Source organism: Camelus bactrianus, chromosome 8 (assembly GCF_048773025.1).
Source record: "Camelus bactrianus isolate YW-2024 breed Bactrian camel chromosome 8, ASM4877302v1, whole genome shotgun sequence".
Taxonomy (NCBI): domain Eukaryota; kingdom Metazoa; phylum Chordata; class Mammalia; order Artiodactyla; family Camelidae; genus Camelus; species Camelus bactrianus.
The window spans coordinates 61357975-61381063 of record NC_133546.1 but is presented as its reverse complement, the minus strand read 5'-3'; the positions used below and the strand labels follow the sequence as shown (position 1 = coordinate 61381063).

The following is a 23089-nucleotide window of genomic DNA, read 5'->3' as shown; positions in this document are numbered from 1 at the left end:
AGACATCTAACCTTTTTCCAGAAAAAGGAAAATATTATTTAATAACTTTATGTAGAAAGACAGATGTTAGCTAAAGAATTATATGCATAGTTGGTATTAATTCTGAAAACCTTGAAGATGAGAATGACCTCTTTCATCATATCACCATAAAATACCCAAGGAAAATGTTAAAACCAACCATGCCAGCATTTGTGTGTGTAACATTTTTTTAGACACAGATCATACTCAAGTTTTATTCCTCAAAATGGAGAGATAATCACAAAAGAGTTCCAGTATGTAATTTTCCCTTCAAATGGTAGGTTTTGTTTAGATTTTTAAAGTCCTGTTGAGAGATATTTTTATTGCTGACACCTAATACATGGTGTCTTTTCCAGTACCACTTCTCAAGCTCTCCAACACCAAATAGATGTCCTACAATTCAATTCAATTCAATTAGCATCCAACTCCTCACGTTAAAGGGCTCAGTCCCACAAGACTGCCCTCACTTCGCATGCCAGTTGCAAGTACTCGGTCTTCAGGTGACCTACCTTCTGTCCAGCTTGGAGAGGGACAGGGTCCATGGATATATGACTACTCAGAAAGTGAGTTGTTACTGTGTTACTCTTTAATTCACCAGGTTACCTTTTCTAGTCTTCCTTTCTTATTCTGTCTTTACTTACTACTTCTACTAGTTAAGATGTTAGTAAGAGGACAAGGTAGTGTTTTCTTTTGAGTGTTTGATAGTAGAGTTTAATCCCTTCTTCCCTTCCACCTGCCTGCCTGCATGTTTTTTAAAAGCTGCTTCTGTATGCCAGAGGATACAAACAATCCCTCATGAAGTTTTCCTTCAGGATACTCTCTTTTCTAGGAAATAACATCTGAATTGCCTCATTTTGATGAGTCTTAAACCTAGAAGTGTGAGAGAACTAATTGTGGCAATCTTCCTTATTATGAAATATGTAATTAGAGTTCTGTTTCATTTAACATAATTGTAGAACCTTTTAGATAGTTTTTAGTAACTCAAGATTTTAATAGTTGTAGAACATGTGGGTGTCTAACTTCTGCCAGTTTCTTCCATCTCTGTATTCTGTAGGATGAATAGCATTTTTGTTTTTCCTTTTGGTAATTCTGATAAAAGTGTATTTGAAATACTTCATTAAAGGGTGAGGAGTGTTTTTTATTTTTAAAAAACAACCACCTTATAAAATTTTCTTGCCCTTATAATCATCCTTTAATATCTTTAATTCTGATCTTATACATGTTGAACATCTTTAGATGATTTTTCAATGATAAAACTTATCATGAGAAACAGTAATATGCTGTGTACTATTATTTTTTATTAACTGAAAAATTACATGTCTTTTCTGACCATATGCAGTTGATTTATTGCTAGGTTGATTTTTATGCTCTTTGTATGAAAAATAGAAAACATAAATATTTGAAATTCTTTACTGCATGCCTTGTCAAGTGTTACTTGCCCACGTGTCTTCTTTTTAAAATTACTTTTAAATCTTATAATTTGGGAGTGGAAGTTGGCATTTTTGACTAGAGAAGAGAGGAGATAATGCTTGCACTATTTAAAACCAGCCTGTGTGAAATGACGCTATTGTTAGATGATTTAACACTAAACTTTTCTCCTACAGAGAGCTGCTGGAAATGACTATGGCTTTATTACTTTTCATATTTTAATTGGTATAAGTACCTTTTGTTCTTATAAATAGAAGTTATTTTTCAAAATTTCTCAGGGAGGAAAGAAAAACAGTTGATTAGTCAGTGTGTTCCTTGATTTACATTGAATACTTTTTATTATCCCTTCCAAAACAGACACTCCTTGAATATGCAGAGAAATGGAAAACTTCAGAAGATCCTTTACCTTTATTGGAGGTATACACAGTGGCTATCCAAAGTTATGTTAAAGCCCGACCTTATCTTACCTCTGAATGTGAAAATGTAGCATTGGTTCTGGAACGCTTGGCATTGTGAGTAGACCTTTGAGTAAATAAAAAATTAGATTTAGTTTTTCTGTTTTAACTCTGTATATCAGGTCTTATGACAGTGTAATTTTTAAATGGATTTAGCTATGGGGAGTTTACTGATACTAGAATTACTCATTTCATTTTATTTTACTTTAAATTTTAATAATCATTTGTATTCTTACCAACTTTGTTTTTTTAGAAGCTGTGTTGAACTTTTACTGTGTCTACCTGTCGAATTATCAGATAAACAGTGGGAACAATTTCAGACACTGGTGCAGGTGAGAATATTTACCTACTAGACTTAATATAGGTATATTTTATGCCAATTTTATTATTAATAAATTATTTGGTTAAACTTTAAAACATCTAAACATTAATTGCTGTTCTTATTAACACTAGTGTCTTGCCTACAGTAGATGCTCAGTAAATATTTGCTAAGTGACTATATACATTTAAATAGATTGGCTGAATATTGCACTTTTAGGTCAAATAGGACTTTGCCAGAGCAGTAAGGGAACACAAAAGAAAATGCCCTCATTTGTATTTAGAAACAGTTTAACTAGTTGCTGAAAATTGCAGTATGCTTTATAAGAATGAACATATTTCATTTAATCCTTATGAAAACTTTGTGGGGGTAGGTATATTTTTTCCACTTTAAAGGTGAGGAAACTGAGGCTCAACTCTAAAATATATATCTGCCCAAACTTACACAGCTAATATCACAGACTAGTTATTTGAACAAAGGTTCCTTATTCCCTAGCCCATACTTTTTCTTCTGTATCTAAAACACATGCTTTGTCTCTCATCTAGTGCTGTTATTCTACTTATAAAAGTATTGCACAGCTTAGCATTTAGTTATTTTAGTATTTTCAAGAATGTTAAATTTTGTTTAAGCACTAGATTGTGCTGGATATATTTTAGCTTCGAGTAAATTTTGATTAATTGGTTAGTTAAAGAGAATGATCCTGCCAGCTAGTCTCAAAAAATATAGCTGTCTCTGTTTATCTAGCCAGAGTTCTTAAAATATCTTTTGGCCTTACCTTTTTCTGTAGAGAGATATTAAAAGAGGGTTAGTCTCAAATTTTAGAAGCATGTGAAATAAACTGTAGTTAGGCAGAGAAATTAACTTTCTATTTTAATAATTAAACGTTAAAATCTACATCAAGTGCAAAATTCTCAAGGTAGGATTCATGTCTTTATACCATAGGATTCTATGTGTAGTTTTACACATAGTAGATAATAACTGTTTGTTGAAATGAAATTGTCTTGTCCTGTTTGTCACATTGCAACTAACTTTTTGATCATGCAATTTCTACTTCAGCGTATCAGTAACTTGTATCTCAGGTTTTTTCCCAGCAAGTGTTTATTTCTAGGTAAATGATTACTTAAGAACTTTTTTCATTATTTGGCATTCAGATACACTGCCACAGAATTAAGTAAGTAAGTTGTTTATAAACAGGTATACTGAATTCCTCATACTGTTTACTTTGTTTGTCAATATAAGGTAAACTTTTATCCTTTTTGAAACAATAGCACTAGATGATAATTCTTCATATGGGTTAATGAGAAGGAAATTAACTCTTTAAATCCCAGTATGGTAGCTCTCAGTAGTTGGTCCAAGAAAATTTCTTAATGAACTTGAACTTATTGCAGTTAGAAGGTTTTTAGGTTTTGAGGAATAGACTTTTTATATAAACATAGTATGCAGCTTTAAGAATTTCCATGACACTTTGCTTTCATTTCAGAGCTTCCTTGGGTTTATTTTTATACCTGCTTAACAGAATTTGTTTTATTTTGCCTGTGTTTAAACATTTCTTTACCCCACTAGAAGATAAGCTCCATAAACATAGGTTCTGGTTGCCCTCTTCCCTAGTACTTTGCCCATAGAAATTCTCAAACATTTTCTGAATTGCATAAGAATTGTTGGTCTTTGTGGCCTAAAGAATAACACTTGCATGAACACTTGGAAACAACAAGTAAGCAAAGTTCATGTCAGCTTTAATAAGATATCGCTAAGGCCATGTAATGAATAAATAGAAAATCATGCATTTAGTTATTTTCTTTTCAGAAGTCCCTTTTAATGAAATACTTGTAAGTTGTCACTTAGGCCTTGATGTACATTTGTCATTTGTTAATGGTAGAAGTTTTGGGGGAAAATTTTTTTTTTACTAACACAGAGGATGTAAAATGTTTTAAGGTCTTTCATGCTATGGATATTCTGATAGCTGCCTTGAGAAATAACTGCTCTTGGTTTAGGTTTTGGGGAAATAAATAATACGGACTTATTTCTAACAATACATTATATTTATTTAAAATTTATAATTAATTTAATTCTTATCCTTGAGACTCAGCTTTAAAAATCAGAAGTAAAGGATTCAGCACTTTGTATTGTGACAAGAAAAATTTAAGATAAAAGTCTTATTTTTCAAAAGTTTAGTATTATATTTAAAGCCTGATAAGCTTGCTTTTAAAAATCTGTTGTAATTCTTTGGATGTTTATTTAATATTTATAGGTAGCTCATGAAAAGCTGATGGAGAATGGCAGCTGTGAATTGCATTTTTTAGCTACTCTAGCTCAAGAGACTGGGGTGTGGAAAAACCCGGTACTGTGCACTATTCTTTCCCAGGAACCATTGGATAAGGATAAAGGTAAATTTTCTAGAGAGAGAGAGAAAAAGAGAATCATTAGACTAGAAAAAATAAGTACTTAAAATTGTCTTGATATTATTCATCTCAAGCTATTCCAAGAAGGACCGTTTAATTAAATTTTATATGAGGTACTTGAGGCCCTTCACCTTTATTTTATAGGGGGAAGATGTATTTATAGAATTACACAATCTGAGAGTAACAGAGAAACTCAATTTTTTTCCCAACATCATTTTATCAGAGGAATTCCCTCTGCAACATCCTGACAGGTGGCAATCTAGCTTGTATTTGATAACTAACTTATTTGACAGATGGAGAAGCAGGAATAGGGTAGTGAAATGATTTTCCTCAAAACAGAATGAGAAATTAACCCTAGAACTCTCAAGTCTTCTGTCTCTAAGATTAGTACTCTTTCTCAAACAGCTTATTGCCCAGACTTATTTTACCCTGCTTTGTTGTTACTGTATGAACTTAGGCAATAAAGATCCCAGTTAAACTCAAACTGGCAGGTATCCTATTAGAAGTAGATGGATGGCTAAATCACTAATATGTATAACACTTAATGTTCAGAGTTCAAAAATTGTATGTGCCACAAAGAAGCACAGTTATTATCTGATAATTTTCTTGAGATTATTTACAAAATTGCCCAGATTTCACCCCAAGCTTTCCCAAGGTATTTAACTAGAGAAGTAAATAAGCTACTTCCATTGTTTATTGATGTTTTTTCTTGTTGATTGATGGCAAACTCTAGGTATTTTGCTATGTGATAGGAATTTTTGAAGGCACAGAGAAGGGAATGTAAGCTCATTGTTTAACTCTTCTGGTACTCTGGTATTTACCAGGAGGCTTCCCAGCAAATGTCCAAACTTCTCTTCAACCTGGTTGTTCCTCTCTGACTCCCCTCTTAACATTTCTCCATACCTTCTGGATAGTTCTAGCAGTGTTATCTGTTTCTTAGTTTTCACAAGTTTATTTTTAGTACCCGCCCTTCCTTTGTGGGTATCTACAGATTAGCTCCATTGTTCTCAGACCTCAGAGAAATGGTCACTCATTATTTAAAATAATAATAATAAGAAGATTTAAAAGTAAAGAATCTTAGGAGTTTATTTGTCTTTGACATATCAGTTTTATTCCCAGTGTATTAATACCACCATGTTTTTACTCCTATTACCAAATTATACTTTTTAGTCTTCTCAGCTTTAGAAATGTTGGATGTAATATATTAATAATATCAAATTACATAGTATAGTTCCTAACAGTTTGAAATGTGCTTTTATATGCATGTTTTCATTTAACCTTCACAGTGAGTCCGTGAAAAAAGTTAGGATCTTCATTGCCCATATTTTACAGATGAAAAAAATAGAGGCTCAGAAAGATTAGTTGTCTTTTCTACATCACATTGTCAGTGATGTGAAGTAGAGCCAGGGATTGAAGTGAGGTCCCCACCCTCTCTCCTTTTTATATTATGCTATGTCGCACCTAGCCTAATAAAATAACATCACATCTAGCTTAAATAAAGAATTAACTCCTTTTTTCTATTGTCAGTTTCTGAAGAATGTCTTTGCCAAACTCACACATTATGCTATGGAACCCTTACCATAGAAGAGATTTAAAGTTTATTTTAAAAGAATATGTACTAAATTTCCTTACTTCTTTAAATGTGCCTAACATTGTTTCTGTTAACAAATGTCTCTGTCTGTCTCTGTGCTGCTTTATTTCTTGGTCTTCACCTGGCATAGCTACTGGAATAATTTGGACTATTAAGGCAAGAGGAATTTCTACAATAGTAGATAGATTATAGGTAGCCAGATTTTAATGCAATTTGTGAAGCAACCAGAGAGATGTTATATTACTGAGAGACTTTGCAGCCATAATCTTTACTTTGTCCTCTAGTATTTAGAATACCTCCTTGAAGGGAGCTAATTTATAGATTATCACATAAACCAGAACTGTATGTTTATTTCCTCTTTTGAAAAAGTTGAAGGAATTAACACTATACACATACATACTAATTTGTTTACATTTTCAAATTTCATGGTTCTACAACATTGTGGAACTTTTAGCTTTTTATATGATACATCCTGCCCCTTAGTTTAACTTACACTAACCTATAGCAAGTTTGATAGGAAGAGCTGGAGCTCAGATAATAATTAGTACACCTTAATAGGCTGGGTTTATTAGTTTGTTTTAGTGAAGCCTTTGAAGATTTGACGTAGTATTTGAACAGTAGATAATCCAGCTAATCCTGATTTGTTCTAAATAATTAATTAAATTTTTTAATGACTAATTTGGGAACTACTAAAACCCAGCTAAACCAAGAAATGCTGTTTGATTTGGGGGTTCAGGTTGGTGGGACCCAATTAAAAATGCTGGTTTCACTTGAAGGCCTTAGCATCCTAGAATAAGGTAACTCTAATAATAAACCAGCGAAATTCAAGTCAATGTCCTTTGAATAACACAGGAGCTTTAGGCTTATATATTACTTGTGCCATGCTTTAGTTACAATCTCAGAATTGGAAAGGCATTGAAAGCTTATTTATTTTTTACCCAGTTTTAACTTCCTTCTAAAACATACTGATAAATAATTGGGCCTTTGCTTGAACACCTCTAGAGAATGGTAACTGTGTAATTCAGCCCTTCTTAGCCTGCTATTAGAAAATCTTCATTGTGTAAATTGTGAAAACTCTATTCTTAGAGTTTCCATCTTTTGGACCTAGTCCTACCCCTAAAGCCATACCTAACAAAGTATAAATACCTCTTTCATCCCATAGCAATGGGAATACTTAAGGATCACTATCATGTTTACACTTAACTCATCTTTTTCCTAAAGACTAAAAGCCACCCTGATGTGGCATGGTTTTAAATCTACAATCATGATTCTTGACTTTTTAGTGTATTTTGCTTGTAGTTCTCTCATGGTAATTCTCAGAACTTAATGTGTACCCCAGATATGATCTGGCTGGCTCTGGGGTCGTGGGTACTCTCATCCCCTTCATCCTAACAATTTGTATTTAAGCTAGTATGACTTAAGAGATGACATTACCTTTTTGAGTAGCCTTACGATTCTCACAACTCAATGAGGTTACTAAAATCAGAAAAAAAAGTTTTAAAATACATGCTTCTCTTAAATTAACTGCATTTTTATCCTTTGTATATTGGCACACAAGGTAATCTTTTTTTCTTTTTTAATTTTACTGTGTTAGATCCATTCTATCTCTGCAGTGAGTGTATCAGTATCATTTTAAATCTTGATTTTGTTATTCAAGGTTTTTGTCTTTCCCAATTTAAGCAAATCTTATTAAGCATGCAGTCTGTTGACATCCAGGTCCTTGATAATAACCATTAAAAAGATCATATGCAGAAGCCTAGCCTCTGGGATACTTACAGAAATCTTCTTGTTTGCATTCAGTCTTTTAATCAATACCTTTTGATTATGGTTCATCAAATATGCCTATTTTCCTTATGTCTGATACATGGTTCTCCTTTTTGTCTATAAGGATTTGAGGAAAGACTGAAAGACATTTGGCTGGAGTTGTTTTACATAAGACTGTTTAATATTGAGGCTAGTCTGACCCAATTAATTTTAAATGAACTTTTTATTTTAGAATAGCTTTAGATTTGCAGAAAAATTGTAAAGAGTTTCCAAATACTCAACAATTAGTATTTCCTTAATATTAATATTACGTTAGTTATGATACAGTTGTCACAACTAATAAACCAGTATCAATACTTTGTTATCTAAAGTCCATACCTTATTCAGATTTCTTTAGTTTTTACTTAATGTCCTTTTTCTGTTCCAGGATGCCTTCTGGGACACGACATTACATTTAGTCATCATATTTCCTTAGGCTCCTCTTGGCTGTGACAGTTTTTCAGACTTTCCTTGTTTTTGATGATCTTGACAGTTTTGAGGAATACTGGTCAGGCATTTTGTAGAATATCCCTCAACTGGAATTTGTCTAATGTTGTTCTTATGATTAGAACAGGGCTTATAGGTTTTGGGGGAAGAAGATCTCAGAGGTAAAGGGCCGTTGTTACCACATCATACCAAAGGTCCATGTCTTCAGCATGGCTTCTCACTGTTGATGTTATCCTTGATCACCTGGCTGAGGTAGTGGCTCAGGTTTCTCCACTGTTAAATCATTCTTTTTTTCCCCCTTTCCATGCTGTACTCTTTGGAAAGAAGTTATTATTTGCAGCCCACACTTAAAAGGTGGAGAGTTAAGTTCTACTCCTTGAAGGGGCAGTATCTACACAGATTATTTGAAGTTCTCCACAGGAGGTTTGTCTTTTCTTCCCTCTTTATTTATTTGTCATTCATTTATCATTTATATCAGTATAGACTCGTGGATATTTATTTTATTCTTTTTAAATTTTTTATTTATTAATTTTTTAATGGAGGTACTGGGAATTGAATCCAAGCACTCACTCTATCATTGAGCTATCCCCCTCACCCTGGGGATATTTATTTTACACTGTGGTCATAATCCAGTACTTCTTTATTTTGCCACTCAAACTGTTTCAACTTTGGCCACTGGGACCTCTTTGAAATAAATTTCTCTGTTCTTTTGACATACCCCTATCATTGTGGGTTGTGTTTTTTGTTTGAGTACTTCCTTCCTTTCTGTCACTACAAGATGCTCCAGGCTTATCTTGCATATTCCTGCCCTAATCCTAGAATCGGCTATTTCTCCAAAGAACCCTGGTTCCTTTTGCTGGCAAATAGTATTAGAATCCAAGGCCTGGTAACTGGTGTGCTTGATGCTACTGGGGTGTCTTTGCTTCTAGCAGACAAAGCAAGAAAATACATGTAGGTATAACTAGTCTGTGTATATACACGTATCTATAAGTGTTTCTGTATGTAGCCATCTGTATCTATATTAAACTAAATGTGAGAGTTTATACTGATATCACAAACTCTAATCACATGGATCATTCTAGCCTTCTCTTGCTTATCTATAGTGTTTCACTTCAAAAGAATGTCATATAATTGGAATAATAGTATGAAGCCTTTTCAGATTTGCTTCTCGCACCATTGTCCGTCCATATACTTAGTGAGTCCCAACATACAGGTATAGGGGGTTTCAGAACTGATAATCTGTACCCCCATGGAAAACAACTTTATTGATTAGAGTACAGTGCTTATGTACAATTCTCTTTCAATTATATTTACTGACTCCATTCATCCAAAGTTAGTTAGGTGAGCACCTTGTTCCTCCACCTCTTCCTGTGAAGTTCTTTCATTACATATGTAAGACAGATTCTTTTGCCATATTCTGCATTCTATCCTGGACTTCCCAACCTCCTAAATAATTCTTTTAAATTAGCTTTAAGATTGCTTCTTCACTATTAAAAGTTCTCCGGTTTTTGACAAATGCATAGTACCATGTATCCACCATTACAGGATTATACAGAATAGTTTCACTGCCCTAAAAAAATAACTATGCTACACCTATTCACCCTTCTCCTGAACACCTGACAACTACTGATCCATTTACCATCTCCATAGTATTGCATTTTCGAGACTGTCATATAATTATAGACTTTCAGTCTAGCTTCTTTTACTTAGAATATGCATGTAACTTAATCTGTCTTTGAGTGGCTTAGTAGCTCATTCCTTTTTATTGCTGAATAGTATTCCATTGTATGAAGGTACCACAGATTGTTTATCCATTCACCTATTAAAGGACATCTTGTTTGCTACCAGCTTTTGGCATTATGAGAATTCCTGTTGCTCTAGATTCTCACTGGCAATTGCTATTGTCTATTTTGGGAATTTATCCATTTTAATAAGTATGTGGTGATACCACATTATTGTTTCAGTATATGTGCTGCTGAAGTGAGCACCACATGATTGTTTTAATTTGTGTTTCTGACAAATGATATTGAGCATCTTTTCATGCGCACATTTGCCATCTTTATCCCTTCTTGGGTGAGGCATCTGTTTAGATTTTTTGCCTATTTTTTAATCGAGTTATTTGTTTTTTTTATTGTTGAATAACAGTTGTTTGTATATTTTGGTGCAAGTTCTTTAGCAGATAGGAGTTTTACAGATATTTTCTTTACTCTGTGGATTGTCCTTTATCTTTACAGTGTCTTTCATAGAGGAGAAGTTTTAAGTTTTAATAAAGTCCAACTTACCAAACCAGTTTTTTTTCTTTCATGGATTGTGCTTTTGGTGTTTTATCTAAAAATACATTACCAAACTCAAGGTCCTATAGAATTTTCTTCTGTTTTCTCCTAGAAGTTTTATAGTTTTGCATTTTACATTTAGGTCTTTGTTACATTTTGAGATAACTTTTGTGAATGTATCACCTAATTTATGTTTAGTGAATCTGTCTTGGCTATCAATAATCACATTTTTTTTTCTGAACACTCACAAGCCATGTTTTTAATATAATTAGTTTTGAGACTCTTACACAGGAATGTATCTATTCCTGTAGTCTACAGTTTGCAAAATGGACCTTCAGCCCCATTTTGAAAGTTACATTTTCCCATCTGTTTCAATTTGCTCCATTGTTTGTTCTGCCCTTTTCAATCTAAAGCTTATTTTCAAAACTACCATAAGAATAAAGGAATTCTTTTCTCTGTAGTCCTAAATAATGCATAAACCCAAGGAGCTGGCCTTTTTCAAGAAGTTACTCACCTTCCCCAAGTGGATAATTCTCAACTTTTTTTGGTGAGCTAAGGGTCATCTTGGGTTTTAGCTTTGCTAACAGTTTGCATGGATTAGTACCATGTCTCTGATACCCATGGTGCTTGCATCCTTGGTCTTGGGCCTACTTTTCCTTCTTTGGTATATATCATTATTAAAAAGTCTAAACTTTGAAAGAGCCCCCTACTAATAGTCGCATTGAATTCCTTCAGCCCTTTCCCTTCTACTTCTATAATGGAATAATTTACAGTTGCATAAATTATATTCTTACCAGCTTGACAGTTCTTTCTTGAATCTTAGAGCCCTGTGGTTCTCTTTCCCCCACCCTCTGAACTCATTTTGAAAGGAAATTTCTAAAGCTTAAGCTTCTCCACAGTATTTATAAATTCTTCAGAACTTTGTGAGAAAATAAGTCTTTGTTTCAGAAATAAATTTTGCATTTTAAAGTGAACATGGAAAAAGTGCTGCCTGATTTACCAGATACTAGCATACTTAAGATATAGTATTTTAAAGAGAGAGGTGATGGGAGAAGAGAGAAAGTGAGAACCAGTACTTTCCAAGTAAATAGGGTAAGGCCAGATCTGATTATGTGCAGTGAAATTACGTGCTTTTGGAAGTAAATTTCCAGTTCTTTCACTTGTTAATACATTTGGTATTTTTTTATGTGTATATATCTTTACCTGCCTATGTAGAAAATATCAAAGGGGGTGATAATGAGACCTAGACTTAAACCTATTGAAAGTTTTCTTGTGTTAGGGCATTTCTTGAACAGAAAGTCGCTAGAAAGAACACCTTAATATCTTACAGACTGTGTTAAGTACTCTTAGAAATACAGTTTTCTTAACCTGTTTCTGTTTGGCTGTCTTTTTGGTTTTTTATTTGTTTTTTGTTTGTTTTGCTTCCTTTGCTCTTAACTGACCTTGTCTTGATATAAAAGCTAAGTAAAGAATGAAGTTGGGCACTGTCTTACACCATATATAAAAATTAACTCAAAATGGATCAACAAGCTAAATACAGTATCTAAAATCACAAAACTCCTAGAGGAAAACATAAAGGTAAACCTTCATGATCTTGGATTTGGCAGTGGTTTTACAGATATGACACCAAAAGTACAATAAAAAAAAAAAAGTAAATGGAGCATTTTAGATTTTATTTTTAAAGATCACTGCTAAATTAGATTGCCTTTTACTTGTGTATAACCCTGAGATCATTGAGGATCAGTGACTATGGATAGAATTAAGCTGATAGAACTTAATTGCAGTAAGCTTATAAAAGTATTCACCCTCCTACTTCAGGCTGATGATTTGTTATTTTGTTAACATTAGTAATATTCTACTATTGCATGATTTAATATAATGGCCACCAAATTCTTATTTTTGCTAAAAATGATTTTAAAACACACATTCGTTGGCTTTTCTAAACTTCCTAGAAAAATTCATTGTTTCTGTTCTGATGAGTATATTTCATAATACTGTTACATGGATAAAAATGTCAGAATTTAATTAAATGTAATAGTAATAATTAAATCTTATTTCACACAAACATTTTAGGGTTGCATACTTACGAGGTTCATCTGCAGCATGGAATCTTAAAATTTTTAAAAATTCTGTTTTATATCAGTCATGTAAAAAAATCAGTTATCATAAAATTTCAGACTTAATGAAAAAGCAAGCAACATGATTTAAGAAATTCTGAAATCTTCAAGTGAAAATTCTGTTTCTTGGAAATGTAACATATTCCCTCAGGAAAGAGTGAAAGGTGGGGTGAAGATTAAGACTGTCCCCAACTGGTAATTTGGACACTGGAATCTAGTTACCTAGAGCAGTGGTTCTTTATCCTGGCAGGGCTTTAATTGTCTGGAGAGTTTTTAGACATATCAGTGCTGGAGGCCTACCTCGAACCAATTAAATTAGAGTCTGCGTTTGAGCCCCAGGCATTAGTACTTTTTAGAAGTCAAGATAATTGTACAGCCAGAGTTAAGAACCACTGATGTAGAGCTTAAAGTGTTATGTTTTTATTAAATTTCTGAATTTGGACTTTTTGACTAACAATGTTGAATTGATTTTTAAAATTTTTTAAATTAAAAAATTTTTTTTATTTTTTAGTTAATTGATTTTTAATGCAGTTTTTTTTAACTTAATGCAGTTCTTAATTGTGGTAAAAGACAACATAAAATGTACTGTTTAATCGTTTTTAAGGGTACAGTTCAGTAGTGAGTATATTTATATTGTTTTGAAACAGATATCTAGAACTTTTCCATCTTGCAAAATTAAACCTTGTTTTAAACAGCTCCCTTTCCCCACCCTCCACTCCCAGCCCCTGGTTAACCAGAATTCTTTTTGTTTCTAAGATTTTTGACTACTTCAGGTACCTCATATAGGTGGAATCATACCATATTTACCTTTTTGTGACTGGTTTATTTTACTTAGCATAATGTCCTCAAGTTTTATCTGTATTGTAGCATGTGACAGAATTTCCTTTTTTTTTTCACGTTATCTTTATGGATGTATAAATGTGTGTATGTGTTTATTGCTGGGGGGTGGGAGTTAGGTTTATTTATTTAATGTATTTTTAATGGAGATACTAGGGATTGAACCCAGGACCTCGTGCATGCTAAGCATATGCTCTACCACTGAATTATACCTTCCCCTCCAGAATTTTCTTCTTTTTAAAAAGTGAATAATACTGCATTATTATTCATATATATATATTAAATACACCCCATTTATTTATTCATATATATATATAATACACCCCATTTATTTATCCATTCATCTGTTGATGGACATTTGAATTGCTTCCATTTCTTGGCCCTTCTGAATAGTGCTGCTATGAACATGGAAGTGCAGATATCTCTTTGAGACCCTCCATTTACTTCTTTTGTGTACATACCCAAAAGTAGGGTAGCTGGATCATATCATATGGTAGTTCTGTTTTTAATCTTTTGAGGAACTTCTAGACTGTTTTCCATAGAGGTTGCACCATTTTATAGTACCATCAGCAGTGTACAAAAGTTTCAATTTCTCCACATAGTTGCCAACACTTATTTTCTGTTTTGTTGGTTTTTTTTAAATAACCATTCTAAAGGGTGTGGTGATACTTCATTGTGGTTTTGACTTGTACTTCTCTGATAATTAGTGATGTTGAGTGTTTTTTCATATTCTTGTTGGCCACTTGTGTATCATTTTTAGAGAAAATCCTTTGCCTGTTTTCAATTGGATTATTTGATTTGTTGTTGTTGAGGTGTAGGAGTTCTTTATATATTCTGGACATTAACCCCTTATCAGATGTATGATTTGCAAGTATTTTCTCCCATTCTGTAAGTTACCTTTTTACTCTGTTGTTTCTATCCTTTGGTATGTAAAAGTTAACTATGATGTAGTCTCAATGGTTTATTTCATTTTTGTTGCTTATGCCTTGGTGTCATATCCAGTAAACCATTGCCAAGTCCGGTATCTTGAAGCTTTACCCCCATTGTTTTCTTCTGGGAGTTTTATAGTTTTGTGTCTTACATTTAGATCTTTAATTCATTTTGAGTTTATTTTTTATATGATATAAAATAAGAGTCCAGCTCATTTTTTTGGCATGTGGATATCCAGTTTTCCCAGCACCATTTTTTGAAAAGACTCTCCTTTTCCTATTGAGTGGTCTTGGCATCTTATTGAAGATCATTTGATTGTGTATGTAAGGGTTTCTTTCTGAACTTTTTCTATTCTGTTGCATTGCCTATATGCCTGTCTATATGCCAGTTTTGATTATTATAGCTTTGTAATATATTTGAAGTGACCTCCCACTTTGTTCTTTTTCAAAATTGTTTTGACTATTTGGTGTCCCTTGAGATTCCATAAGAATTTTAGGATAAATTTTTCAATCTCTACAAAATAGCCATTGCAATTTTGGTGGGATTACATTGAATCTGTAGATTGCTTTGGGTAGTTAGACATCTTAACAGTATTAAATTTTCCAATCTGTGAACATGAGGATCTTTCCATTTACTTATGTCTCCTTTAATTTCTTCCCGCAGTATTTTGTAGGTTTTAGTGTACAAGTCTTTCACTTCCTTGGTTAGATTTATTCCTAAGTATTTTATTCTTTTTGTTGCTATTGTAAATGGAATTGTTTTCTGAATTTCCTTTCCAGATTGTTCATTGTTAGTGTATAGAAACGCACATTTTTTTTGTTTTGATTTTTGTATCCTGCAACTTTACTAAATTCATTTATTAGTTCATATATATATATATATAGTGTGTTGGGGGGGGAATTTTTAGGGTTTTCTACCTTTAAGATTATGCCATCTGCAATCAGATGATTTTATTTCTTCCTTTCCAATTTAGATACCTTTTATTTCTTGCCCAAATATTGAATTGATTTTAAGAGGAAATATAAATTGTATTTTTTTAAAGGAATAAATGATGCAGATTCATGTAAGCCATGATGAGAATTTTGGTATTTATCCTTTGAAGGCAAAGGAGAACCACTGGGGGGTTTACCTGGGAGAAGACAATCAAGAGTGTCCTTAAAAAAAAAGAAAAGCACCCTGGATCCTAGTGGAGATGTGATGTGAGAGTGAATGCAGACTAACAGAGTGCAGCAAGAAATGGTCTGGTAGATTAATGATTTGGGTTGGGAGGAGCGAGGGAGTGGTAGGCATAGAGATGGAGAAAAGTGAATGGGATTGAGTACTTAGGAGTTAGAAATGACAGAATTAGATAGTGGATAGTTAAGGATGGGAAGGAGGCAGGAGAGAGCTTTTTTGTAAAGTATAATTTCCATTTTATTATTTTCTTCAGAGAATAGTATTTCTTCAGTCTTTAAGGACTTCGCTCCTTATATGGGCTTTGGTGGAGCTCGTGGGGCAGCACTCGCAGATCTAAATCGGGGTGAAGGTGTTCGGTCCTTCCGGGCTTCATAAGAACGATTTCTGACTACCTTGCTGTAAATGGCACAATTCATGCAGTGATGTAGTTTCACATACACCTTGGGAAGCACATAGGTGTTGGAAACACTTGCTTCGGAAATATCCCTAATGGCCACAACCTCTACTATTTTTCGAATGATGAACTTCTTAATGGCTTTGTCCTCAGGCATACATTAGAGACAGTGCAGTGAAAAAGTTGTGCGTGGCCACAGCCCTTTATGACATGACCATTGTTCCTTCTTTTTTTGGTCATCTTGGAAGCAAGGATGGAAGAAGAGAGAGCATTTTTAATGCCAACTCTTAGGTTTTTGGTGTGAACACAACTAAGTGGACTGAGGTAACACGTACTGTGGTATGGTGATTTTTGTATGCAGAGTTTGAAATGTTTGTGAAACAGCTCATTGGAGATCTGCAGAGGGAATTGTGTGTGAATCTGAGCATGGAGATACACTGCCAGTAAACAAGTTGACTCCACTTTGGCGGGGAATCCAGGACCTGGTCTTAAGTTTTGGTTATGGTACATGCTCAGTTAATATTTGTGTAAAGATTTAGCACAAATATTCAGTTATCTAATGTCATATATTTAAAGTTAATTATCTTTCATGTCTTTCTTTTTTACTATTATGTAAGTGGCATTTTAAGGGAGGAGGCCATTATGTCTTTCTTTCTTTTTTAAAAACATTTTTTTCCTACAATGAAACATATGTCAAAGATTTGCTGCATCTTGCCTAAGTTTGAAAAGACTTATTTTTTTTAATTGAGGTATAGTCAGTTTACAATATTGTGTCAATTTCTGGTGTACAGCACAATTCTTCAGTCATTTATGAATATACATATATTCATTTTCATTTTCTTTTTCACCATGAGCTACTACAAGATACTGAATTTATTTCCCTGTGCTATACAGTATAAACTTGTTTGTCTATTTTATATATACCAGTCAGGATCTGCAAATCTCGAACTCCCAGTTTATCCCTTCCTACCCTGTCTCCATTATTACTTTCTTAACTGAACTGGCTGAATGTCATTCATTTACATTGCCATTTTATGTCCTCCAGCTCTCCTGATGGGCTCAAATGTAGTAAAACTTGACCTTTTTTTTTTCAAGTACATAAATACTGAGGAAATAAATTAAAAGCCTATGGAAGGAAAAAATAAGATTTTTTACTTTTTTAGGATGGGAGCTGGTAAAGTAGGCTATGGAGTGAAAATTGATATGACTAGCAAAATTCTTTTCATAAGTATAGTAGTCTTTGATGTGATATTATAACTCTATAAGGAAAAATATGTCCTGGATTAGAGAGAAATAGAGAAAGATACAGAGGAATGGGGGAAAGGAAAAGAAAATGGAGAAAAGGGGGAGGGAGAGGGAAGTAAGCTTTCAATAGGTTCTGAATTGAGTGTAGAATGTAATCTACTTTTCATCCATTTGAACCATGAGCTTTAGAATACTTACTTACCTTTAAAAGCTAATGATATTTCACAGCTCTTTACTACTATTCTAATAAGAAGTAGACACACTACTTACATGAGAATATTTTTTTTCTCATTGCACCACTGTGCTAAGCTGAAAGTTGCAAGACCCCGTTATTCTGGTCCTGGTTCTGTCATTAACTGGCTTTATGACCCTAGGAAGTCACTTGCCTTCTGTGAGCCTCAGTTTACTCATCTGCCAAATGATGGAGCTGGACAAAATGATCTATGAAGTCCCTTCTCCTCTAGTATTCTGTACTTCTTTGAAATCAGTGTGTGATTCCCCTGTGTGTGGCAATGGTTTGTTTCCCATTGTTTAAAAAAGCAGGCCTACAAGTATGTTTTTGAAATGTGTAGTATTAACATATATTCTCCTACACACTGAGTTAGTACAGAAATTGTTTTGTACAATTTGTCATTCTAAATTACATGCTGCTCTTTGAAATTTTAGGAAGTATTTGAAATTCTCCTATTAAAATTCTCATTAGTTTTGTTAAAAACTTGCCCCCTTTAAATAATTTTTTTGCCATGGTCTTCAGAGTTTGTTGATGATGAATTCTTTTGGGAGTATTTGAAATAATTTCCAGAGTTTGTATTGCTGGAGTTTCCTAGACATTCAAGCTGTTTTTTTAAGTCTATGATTTATTTATAGCCAGAAAAACTTTATTTTAACTTTATTTACTTAACGTTTTAATTGAAAATCTTGACAGATTTTGTTTTGGCCATTGAACTAAACCGTGAAAAGATAGTTGCAATATAATTGTCCTAATAGGATCAGGATCATGTGATATTTAAAAAAAAGTAATGCCCTATCTAGGTCAGACATATTGTGAGAGACAGCAGAGAATTATGCACGTAGTTTATTTATCTGTGTTCAGTCTTTATACTTTTTGGCTTAGTTTAATAGGAAAAATAGAGAGTAGCAGGTACAAAGGTCTAGACTTCAAGAAAAGAATGAAATTTGGGATCCTGTGTTAAATTGCTTATATCTTCATGGTTTTAATACTGAGGAGCTGTGATCATACTATTTTAGAGAAGAGTTTTTTCATATGGTGGAGTACAGTCAGATCTAAAAAATAAAGCTGCTAGAGGGTAGCAAAGGATATTTAAAGAAGGGAAGAACGTCTCTTATTTTCCATCTTCTAATCTATAAATTACTTACTAGACATGTCTTCCAGTCTGTTCACAAGTGGAGAAACTGTGTTTTATTTATAGGGCATCTGAAGTTTTATTACTGAAAGCTTTCCAAAAGTTTCAGGCTAACAACCACCAAGTAAAATAAACATGATTTTCATCCTGGTAAAGGGAATTTAGGGAAAAGTTTAAATTTGCGTATGTTATAATTTAAATTCTTCATAAGTTAAAAAAAAGTTAAACTTGTATTTGTAGTTGATGAAATAAGCACTGGGAAATTCAAAGATTTGAGCAGAATAGAAATTTATTATGCATTAGTGGGTCTTAAGCAAGTGTTGAGGTTTATTGATTGTTTTAAAAATAACAAACCCACAGAACTTTCAGCAGACTACCCCCACCCCCTTATTTGTTTTTCTGTAGATACTTAAATTTGTTCTGAAACACCTGTTGAAGCAAGGTAGACTTAACCTTTGTAAAATGAAAAATACGTCCATTAGTATTGAACACAATGTTAGGTGAATTTCATCTTCTAGAATATCCAAACATCCTTTTATGGTTATCTATTTAAGTGTCTAATGGCCTACCCTTGCAAATTTCTAGAGATGCTAAACTCTGGTATTCAGGACTAAATGCTGTGAGAAAAAGAATTTAGCTTAATTTTAACAATCCTATTAGAATTTAATGCAGAATTATTTTTATCATCAAGAATTTAATGCACCTCTTTCTAAATGGTACTTTAAGGAGCAAAAATATTTAATGCAACTTTAAAAAGTTAGCAGTATAATCTACTTTTGCTTATAAGGTCAAATATTTTGTTTTAGCCTGAAAGTAATAGAAAATTGCAAAAAACCAGTTTTATTTTCTGTGCTTTAAAAAAATATATTCCTTATAAGTATTTGTGTAATAAATGAACCATTACAAAATGTTAATAATCTGTTATGTCTTGTTTTTTAAAGTGAATGAATTTTTAGCTTTTGAGGGTCCCATCTTGTTGGATATGAGAATTAAACATCTAATCAAAACAAATCAGTTAAGTCAAGCAACTGCTCTAGCAAAGCTGTGTTCTGACCATCCAGAGATTGGTACAAAAGGTAGTTTTAAGCAAACTTACCTTGTCTGTCTTTGTACATCATCACCAAATGAAAAGTTAATTGAAGAGGTGAGTATGTTTTCTTTTGTTAGTAATTATTTTTTAAAGTGAAGAAAATTATTTTTAATTAGATTAGGATGTCTTTGATTTCCTTGTCTCTTAGATAGTGAGGGTCCATTGTCAGTCTTAAATTTTTGGTAAGCTCTTGCATAGTGAGTCTAAGCAGCCTTCAGAATTATCTGTAAACTGATTTCACCTAGCTTCTATTTTAAATAATTTAGATATTTTAATTACTTTGACTAACTTATGGGAAACATGGTTGTAACTTAATTTAGTTAGGATGTTTATATTTGTTAGTATATGGGCTTTAATTTCAGTTTTACCTGATTTTAAGATACTTGCAGATATTTTTTAATTGGTTAATTTTTCAATAACTTAAAAAATTTATATGACTCCCCTCTAAGAATACTTTCTCTGTATATGTGTGTCTATATCTCTAACTATGTGTATAATCTCTTTCTGTCTTCTGTATCTGTATCTATGTAACAGATAAAGTATTCCTAGGAGGGAGTCACATGTATAGATAGATATCCAGAGATGGATATTTACCTATATCTATATCTATATATAAAGAAATTTTTATTTACATATTTAAGGTAAAACTTTATTGTAAGACAGGTGATTCTATTTTTTTGCTTTTGACATAAAGCATAGTATTCAAGTATTTGTGTTTTTTATACTACAGAATTCTGAGAGTAGAATCATGGTCCAGATGGGAATTTTGCATTTTGGAGGGCTCATAATTACCAAATGAAATCAGAGACAGGATAGGAGAATTAAAAGTTGTTTATCAAGAAACAAGGAATATGTATATAAAGAGTTTCGATAAAACTATATGTTGGACAGTGTTGTATGAGCATTTAATGTGTGTAAGTGTCTTGTATCTCTAATGTAAGTATCCTTCGACTCCAGAGCAATAGAGATTGGAGAACAAAGGGATTGTGGGACAGATTTTAGGATATGTAAAGGGAAAAGTTGAGATAAAAGACAAGAGAGGAAAGTGATCAGAGAATGCATGATCCCCTGGGTAGATAGAGATTGTAATCAGAGCCCAGAAGGAGGATAGCCCCAGACAGAAAGCTGAATGCCCTCATGAGGTTAGCAGTTGTAATTACAATGGTGATTGTGTGATTTTTCTTAAAAATAGATAATAAAGAGGAAGATGATAGCTTAAACCATGATTAGAAAGAAAGCATGCTGTGTATCTTGAGGATAATGAGAGTACTGGAAAGAGTCAGGCAATTTCTAGGCTGGGTAGAGCAGGCCAGGGCTCTAGCCTAGGAAATATCATTAGTTTGGACATTAAGTAAATTTTTTTTCTTTAATATTTCTCTTAATCTCAAGTAATGGGTTTTTCAGTCACTGTATAACAGATCAAAATAGAAGATTGAAGTTAATTAGTTCAGAATAACTTTGTAGACAAGTTCATTGGCAGATGTATAAAGTTTCTTAAGACGGTCTTTGAAATGTAACTTTTTTTATAGTCCTTAAATAAATTGTGCTGCTACATCTTAGATATTTTTCAGGTCTACTGAAGTTTTCATTATCAGTTCAGTCCCTGCCCTTAAGTCAGTTTGTCCATCTGTCCATCCTTCCTTCAGCAGATTTTTATTGAGTGAATGATGTGTGCTGTATAAACACTGGGGGAGTCAAAAGTCAGTAAGGAGTAGGCCCTATCCTAAAGAATACCTTCTAGTAGGAAACTGTCTAAACATAGGGTGGTTGGGTTCACTTTGAAAGATCTGTTTGAAGCTGAAGACTGAATTTGTAATCGCCAGGAAAACTCTATTTCTAGCTATCTTGAGTAATCAAAAGATCTTGCAATACTGAACCTTAATTCCCTTTTGGTTTAATTATCCAGAGTTAAGTAACAGCAGCCCAGCCTGCTTTGGGAGATCCTCAAGAAAATTCTCTCGGAGGACCCTGGGTATCTCTGATGTCATATGAAATCATTTTTTTTCCTTCTCATGTTAAGCAGATGAAATTAAAGAATTTCATGTTTTTTAAGCAGAGTTCACTAAAGTCTGTTCTCTACCCCAGAACAAAACTAGATCACATAATACAGAACAGGACAGGATATGTGTAAGGGTACACATTCCTTGTTCTTTTGTTTTTTTTCTTTTCATATTCCTTGTTAAAAACCCCTTTTTGCTTAGAGATTGATAACTGTTATTTCTGTTACAAACACAGAGAACATAGAGAAACTTGTTCTTCATTGTTCCATTGGAAGTAAATTATCTTATTATTTCTGCCCCAAGGGAAGGTAGTCACTTGGGAGTAATTGCCTGGACATTGCCCTCTTTGCACGAGGTCTGCTCTCTCTCTCTCTCACATGACTCACTTCAAACATTTACTTTAGCTGTCTGGTTCTTGTAAGCATTTGAGGTTTTTACACATTCCTTAGAGTAGGTGGGAATAGATATTGGAAAGAGTCAACCATGGCCTGGATCTATGGTCCTTTTGAGGAAATCCTTATCCAAGTGAGCCAGTAGGTAAGACTTTCCCGGGACGCTTTCAATGTGATAGAAGTAGCAGCTAGCCCTGGTAGGTGGCAGAGGAGTGGGGCTGAGAGAGATGAGTGTTTAATCTGGCTTCTCTGGAAGGAATGGACTTTGGGCTGGATTCTTGGTATAGGTATAAAAACAATGTTAGCAATGTTTTTATGTATATACATATATATATGTTTATGTATATATCTTTAGTTTTTCTATTGATTTTGTCATTAAAATACTCATAGCAGTTAAAAAAGTAAGATCTTCTATCGTGTCTCTCTCTAACCATAATTTCCCCATTTAATGCTCCCCAGGTAACTGTTAAGTGTGAAATTTGCTGCTGTTTCTGATATTTTATGCACACACACACAAAACATACATACACATTGTGGCTGCTAGTCCTTTTCCCTCCTTAGTATGGACATCTTTCCATATTTTGTATAGATCAACCTCATTCTTTCTCATGGCTGCATAATTCCATAGTATAGATTTGTAATATCTTAAACCAAACTGGGGGACAGTTTGTTGCCTTGTACATACATTTGTTGGGAATATTAGTAGAGTAAATTTCTAGAAGTGGAATTGCTGGGTCAAAGAATTTACACATTTTAAATTAATAGGGCCATACTACCATCCAAAAAAAAAAAAAAATGATGCCAGTTTATA

The 23089-nt window shown here is 33.3% G+C and overlaps 1 protein-coding gene and 1 pseudogene across 5 annotated transcripts in view; one reads left to right on the top strand and one right to left on the bottom strand.

Moving 5' to 3' along the window:
• The window catches only part of ZNF292 (zinc finger protein 292), an 89529-nt gene that overhangs the window by 40430 nt on the left and 26010 nt on the right, over nucleotides 1-23089 (top strand). The window contains exons 3-6 of one of the 5 annotated variants that reach the window (XM_074368655.1): nucleotides 1804-1958; nucleotides 2155-2233; nucleotides 4469-4604; nucleotides 19738-19940. The exons of 1 other annotated variant lie outside the window; for it this stretch is intronic. In XM_074368655.1, coding sequence (XP_074224756.1) covers nucleotides 1804-1958; nucleotides 2155-2233; nucleotides 4469-4604; nucleotides 19738-19940 — 573 coding nt within the window. Of the gene's footprint in view, nucleotides 1-1803; nucleotides 1959-2154; nucleotides 2234-4468; nucleotides 4605-19737; nucleotides 19941-23089 lie in introns of those variants that run through there. 3 more of the 5 variants (XM_074368656.1, XM_074368657.1, XM_045512162.2) reach the window with 3 other exon arrangements.
• LOC105064138 (small ribosomal subunit protein eS26 pseudogene) lies at nucleotides 16084-17002 on the bottom strand (annotated as a pseudogene).